The 7,099-nt window shown below is 42.4% G+C and overlaps 1 protein-coding gene across 1 annotated transcript; it reads left to right on the top strand.

Annotated features, from left to right (window-relative positions):
* Positions 1 to 1,321: 1,321 nt before the first annotated feature.
* Positions 1,322 to 3,031, top strand: LOC134222926 (uncharacterized). Its single transcript, XM_062702071.1, has one exon. The coding sequence runs from the start codon at positions 1,322 to 1,324 to the stop codon at positions 3,029 to 3,031; it is 1,710 nt and encodes a 569-aa protein (XP_062558055.1).
* The last annotated feature ends 4,068 nt before the right edge of the window (positions 3,032 to 7,099 follow it).

Here is a 7,099-nt window from a genome sequence, read left to right as displayed (position 1 = left end):
TGAGCCAAAAACTTAACATGGCAACAAACTTTGCTACACGGGTCAACAAGCTCACCACAAATCTTGATGAACGAGCCAAGACAAAAATTATCAATGATCAACTTCAACTGAACGACTACCCAAAGTCACTACGTCACAGAATCGCTAACAGGATGAATGAGCATAATGATGAGCCACAACAACAATCGGAAAACCTGCAACATACCTACCGTCGCATACCGTTCATACCTCACCTGTCAAACAGAATAGACAGGGTTCTTCAGCGAGATTATAAAAACATACGACTCGCTAAATATAATGTCCGATCGGCTAGGAATGTCTTCAGCAAAGTTAAGGATCCGATACCTCTAGATCAACAAACCAACGTCATCTACCTCATACCGTGCGGAAACTGCGAAGCTACGTATATTGGAATGACAACAAATCGCCTGAAACAAGAATACAAGGACATCAAACACACTATAACAAGATGGATAAACTGATACAGGAAGGAACCAGCCCAAACGATTCACAGATTACCACTCTGGGGAACGAACAGCACTGATGAACCACAGCATCGAAAAAACAACACCGATTTGATCTAGAAAAGTGAAAATACTAGATAGAGATAAGAATACACATACACTACAATTTCTCGAAATGTGTCACATTACAAACAACACAAACAGTATTAACAGAAGAACAGACACAGAAGGTTTATATGCAATTTATGCAGGCATTTTACATGAAGTTGGGAAGATAAACAAAACACGAAATAGCAACACCACACAAACACAATAACAAACATTCCCTATTGCCCAACTACCTACAATAGTATTAGTTTAAATCGCAGGCAGCCACCGGCTGCAGTGCTCAAAAGCGTAGGTGAAGAATTATAGTGGAAAGCATAGCGAAAAGAAGAGAAGCTTTAGGGTTTATAGCAAAAAAGCCACCCACGATACAGTGTCATGCAAAATAACTGCAACCTATGCAGTGAGTAGAATAGTTAATATTTGTAACATTATTTAAAATTTTCAACTGTTTGTAGCCGAAGCGGGCGCCATTTTTCTATTGAATGGACTACATTAGTGTGTAACACTACCATTCTAACAACGAAACAAGCTTCAGTGAGTAAAACTAGGGATGGGCTAAAAACAAACTGTTAAATTAAAACTAATTGCAAACATTTTTAGAATCCTTGAAAAAGGTAAAATAAATTACCGAAACCGTCGGATGCAGAAGTAAACCTGTTTTTGCTGCTTTACAAGACTGCAACGGCCGAAAACGACTTGATTTTCAATTAAGTTTTCCACAGTCGCCAAGAGTTATTTCGTTGAGCAACATGGCCAACATTTCCGGCGCCCACTTCTTTGACGAGATTGGAAACAATCATGGTGCTAATGTTAAAAATATGTTGAAAAACTACGCTAACAACACCAGAAAGATCGGTAATATGATCAGTCGAAAAGCATTCCTGATCAGATGCCGAAGAAGAGGAGTATTTCCGGCGCATTTTGCAAATAGTTTTCGTTTCACATACCCGTTACTCGAAGAGAATGGCCCATTCTCCAACAAAGTGCAAAACTGCATCACCAAATTCATGAAGACAATACTCAACCTGGAAATCAAACAAACGTTCCACAAAATTCAAATGGTTCGGAAGAGATCAACATCGCTGGCGGTTAACATCCGGGCATCCACATTACCGGAAGCGCTAATCATGGACTTCTTTGAAAGTCAAGAGCGTTTTAACGAACGCAATATCCAGACAAGGACCAGCAGAACTAAACGAAAATTCGAAAACATCATTTCAAGAAACATACGATCGTCACACAACGAGGAACTTCCGACACACAATCCGAAAGCCATGCATAATGGAACACAGTTGACCGTACCCCCCGAAACCGAGACGCTACTCAGCCTAGGTCCGAAGTTTGCGTTACCAATAACCGGTGCAGAAAGTGTCCCGTTCTACCATCTAATGGCGGATGTAGAACAAATCATCAAAACAAATCCAACTGTGGAATTACAATATCGCAACCGAAGTGCCGTTGCCAACGTGTCATCGAATCCGTGCCATCTCGATCCGGTGGCAAAATTCTGCGAAAAGGCGCTAATAATCACCAGAAAGTTTTTGAAAGACAACCCGAATGTCTACGTTGTCAGCTCGGACAAAGGCAACAAGACAGTTCTCATGGAAGTGGAAGAATACAAGAGGAAAATGCTGGAGCTGCTACAAGATCGAGAAACATACAGCCCAATCGCACGTGACCCGACATCCCGTTATGAGAAGCAAAACAACAGCATAGTACGGCGACTCAAGGATTTGAAGCTCATCGACGACAAGACAGCGAGGCATCTCACGGTTTACAACGCAGTATGCCCAAGAATCTACGGGCAACCCAAAGCACACAAACCAGGATTACCATTAAGACCTGTTGTGCCAAATATGTCGGCTCCATCGTACAATTTGTCCAAATTCATCGGAAAAATCATCCAACAGTCATTGGTAAGCAAGTACAACATTAAGGATTCATTCTCATTTTGTGAATTCATTAATAACATTACCTTGCCGGAAAATCACGTACTAATATCACTAGACGTGAAGGCACTGTTTACCTCGATACCAAAATCACTGGTAACAAGTGCCATAATTATGAGGTGGGATGAAATCAGGACAAACACAGACATCTGTTTGGACCTGTTTCTAGAAACAATGGAATTTTGTATCGATGCCAGCTATTTCAAATTCAACGGTCAGTACTACCAACAAACTTTTGGAACAGCAATGGGCAATCCCCTCTCCCCTACAATAGCGGATTGCGATGGAATCGTTGTTGGACAACGTAGTTCAAAAGCTAAAATTCTACTTCCGTTCTTGCGAAAATATGTCGATGATCTAATTACAGCAATCCCGCTCAACCAATTAAAACACGTGCTAGACATTTTCAATAGTTATGACGTCCACATCCAGTTTACATACGAACTGGAAGTGGATAACAAACTACCCTTCTTGGACATGCTCTTAATCAGGCAGAGAAACCAAAGGTAACAACGCAATGGTATCAAAACCCATTGCTAGCGGAAGATTTCTGAATTTCAGATCCTATCACCCGTTGAGCCAAAACTTAACATGGCAACAAACTTTGCTACACGGGTCAACAAGCTCACCACAAATCTTGATGAACGAGCCAAGACAAAATTATCAATGATCAACTTCAACTGAACGACTACCCAAAGTCACTACGTCACAGAATCGCTAACAGGATGAATGAGCATAATGATGAGCCACAACAACAATCGGAAAACCTGCAACATACCTACCGTCGCATACCGTTCATACCTCACCTGTCAAACAGAATAGACAGGGTTCTTCAGCGAGATTATAAAAACATACGACTCGCTAAATATAATGTCCGATCGGCTAGGAATGTCCTCAGCAAAGTTAAGGATCCGATACCTCTAGATCAACAAACCAACGTCATCTACCTCATACCGTGCGGAAACTGCGAAGCTACGTATATTGGAATGACAACAAATCGCCTGAAAACAAGAATACAAGGACATCAAACACACTATAACAAGATGGATAAACTGATACAGGAAGGAACCAGCCCAAACGATTCACAGATTACCACTCTGGGGAACGAACAGCACTGATGAACCACAGCATCGAAAACAACACCGATTTGATCTAGAAAAAGTGAAAATACTAGATAGAGATAAGAATACACATACACTACAATTTCTCGAAATGTGTCACATTACAAACAACACAAACAGTATTAACAGAAGAACAGACACAGAAGGTTTACATGCAATTTATGCAGGCATTTTACATGAAGTTGGGAAGATAAACAAAACACGAAATAGCAACACCACACAAACACAATAACAAACATTCCCTATTGCCCAACTACCTACAATAGTATTAGTTTAAAATCGCAGGCAGCCACCGGCTGCAGTGCTCAAAAGCGTAGGTGAAGAATTATAGTGGAAAGCATAGCGAAAAGAAGAGAAGCTTTAGGGTTTATAGCAAAAAAGCCACCCACGATACAGTGCCGCGCAAAATAACTGCAACCTATGCAGTGAGTAGAATAGTTAATATTTGTAACATTATTTAAAATTTTCAACTGTTTGTAGCCGAAGCGGGCGCCATTTTTCTATTGAATGGACTACATTAGTGTGTAACACTACCATTCTAACAACGAAACAAGCTTCAGTGAGTAAAACTAGGGATGGGCTAAAACAAACTGTTAAGTTAAAACTAATTGCAAACATTTTTAGAATCCTTGAAAAAGGTAAAATAAATTACCGAAACCGTCGGATGCAGAAGTAAACCTGTTTTTGCTGCTTTACAAGACTGCAACGGCCGAAAACGACTTGATTTTCAATTTATTATCTTAATATTATTACAAAATATCGGTCCCTTACCGGCTAACGCAATGGCTAATTCGTTTCTCTCTGATGGTGTATATCAATCATTGTGCATTGCTGCCTCCTGTAGTCTTCGTGGTTCGCTTGTCGTTGTTTTTGTTGAGGGGATGGCATATGAATAAATTAAGCGTTGTACAACTAAACATACTCCCCCACCCTGAAATTAAGGAATTTCTGAAAAGAAAAGAACAGACCTCTACGAACACAGAATGGATGATCGATCTAATAGCTCTGGCTTCATTCATCTAAGATTCTGCTGGTGCCTAACAGCCTAACTTCTCAAACTTCACGCGGCATGTAACTGTCCTTTGTTGTGGAGGACGTTGAACCAGACGACCTCTCTATTGGATTCCTAAGCCGTCTTCCAAAACCTTCTTGTTGCCGGCGCAAGACCTTTTTACTAGTGGAATCCGCTTTTTTTTCGTTTTCACCTGCTTATCTCACTTCAAAACGTCGTCGTTGGTTGCAATAGTCGCCACGGAAACCCCATGCTATCCATCCGACCGGGTTACTGTACCCAGCTTTTCAGAACGCATCGAAAACCACCGGACCTTGGTGATTATGCTATTCTTCTCAGAAATGGGATGGCGGCGTAAATAACACCTGCCTGCCCTTTTGGTTGGCACATGCACCCTGCGCATGTGCCATAATTCCAGGTATTTCGCCATGAACCTCTCGTGATAGACTTGCGACCGCGTTTCCTGAAGCAAATGTCTTGCTATTCCCCGAGGACGTCGGAAGGCAATATCCCTTGATTCGCCTATTATTCTTTGGAAGGAAAACCATGTACCGTCCATCCTCACCTTGCTTGACCGCTCTACTGTAGTGCGCCCCGCACTCTGTTCCCATGGGGTAGTAGTTGTTCGGAGCCTTGACTTTCGCGCATGCTAAAGATCGAGATGGGATTTTTTCTATGTTATCAGTGGTTGCCATATTGTAGAAAACTTTCGCATTTGGACAATCAACAATAACCTGACCGGACACCACCCAGCCAAATACTGACTCCGTTAACGTGGGTAGACCGTTCCCCAGATCCATTTCATTGCCAGTCTTGAAAAACGCGAAGAAATGCTGGATTCCGAGGACCAAGTACACCATGAAATTGCCATGACTTGGTCATGAAATTGAATTCGTAGCTAGCTGCACTGACGAAGAACGTTGAAGCGCCGTATTGGATGAGACGGATTCTCGGACTGCGGAGGTACTTGGACTGGTATTTCGCTGCGCCGTGCTTGGGATATTTGATTTAGCCTGTGCCGGTGACTGCGGTGGGCTACCCTCAGCTGCATCGGCCTTGACCGATCGGAAACAAATCATAGTATGATGCAAGTGAGAGAAGCACTCGGAAGCCTGATGTCCACGACGAAAGCAATTACGGCACAGTGAATGATTGCGAAGGAGTTTGTCTCGACCTGACACAGAGACACGCTGAAATGTTGGACATTGATACAGCGGATGGAGTTTTGAACAAGCCTCGCATCGATAACCAGATGTTTGAACCGCGCTATAACTTGTTCGTGGCGAACTACGAACTTCTTACTCGACATGCCAGCCGACTCTCTCTTGAGATCAGCAGGTTTCGAAGGTAGCAAACCTAGCACTCGAACCCGTTTTTGAAGGAACTCCGTTAGATCCTTGATGGAATCCTGTTCCTTGGAAGCCGAATACTCTTCCCATGCTCGACGTGTGACCGGGTCTAGGCGGGAACCTAGGATGTCCAGCAACAACAAATCTTTGTAGTCCTGGGGTTGAACAAGCTGCTCCAAGTTTTGGACGATCCGCTCAAAGCCTTCCAGCAAGGACTGAAGCTCCGAGGCTGACTCCTTAACCAACACTGGTAGTTTGGACAACTCTTGGACTTGCCGACGCCTAAGCAGCTTGCTGTCGGTGTACCGTTTCGTCAAAGTGTCCAAATTCATCATATGCAATGGAGACAAAAAATCCATACGGTATAGAAATATCAGTTGTTGCACAGATTCACAACCCACCGTCGGGAGGCTCTCCGTTTCTTTAGGAGCCCTTCTTCCTGTCATACGAGAAAGGTAAATTAATTGCAACTTTACAAAGAAAAACACTACGAATCTTGCTCCGTAATCCCTGCAACCAAATAGAAGCAACTCCAGAAATCTGATCCAATCAGACGATCAGGGGGACAGTCAAATCATTTAGTGGCAAGCGCAGATATTCCCCTATACATCTTGATGTTGACGATCTCACCATTTTCAATCCTCCGGAAGTTTACTTATCATAAGGCGAGTTGGTAAATAGAAATTTTCTACATTTTAAATGACACGATCCATACTCCAACTGTTCTAGTGAAAAATGAGAATCCCAAGAAACATAACAAACTATCATACTCCATGAAACTAGATGAGGGTGATAAGACAACCGTGGAAGAGTTGTGAAAATCGCTTAGAAGACGTCCGGTAACCCGCTGTTTGAAATCATGATTCTACTGATTTCTTGATCGTATTCGACATGTTAACCAAGAATATGTATATCCCAACACGGAAATAATGTTCAGATTTCTTTTAATACAAGTTCCATACAAATGCTTGCGCACTGACAAAGTTTAGTCATCGTGCAGATGTACAATGCGTCTCCATATGGTTTTATGCTTACATGCTGCTGAACAGTTTTCAAAATCGCTACCTATCGTTTCCCTTGGGAAGCCCATTTTTGC

The sequence above is a fragment of the Armigeres subalbatus genome, chromosome 3 (genome assembly GCF_024139115.2).
Source record: "Armigeres subalbatus isolate Guangzhou_Male chromosome 3, GZ_Asu_2, whole genome shotgun sequence".
In the NCBI taxonomy this organism is placed as follows: Eukaryota; Metazoa; Arthropoda; class Insecta; order Diptera; family Culicidae; genus Armigeres; species Armigeres subalbatus.
The sequence above is the reverse complement of the archived record's forward strand: the minus strand, read 5'-3'. Positions and strand labels throughout refer to the sequence as shown.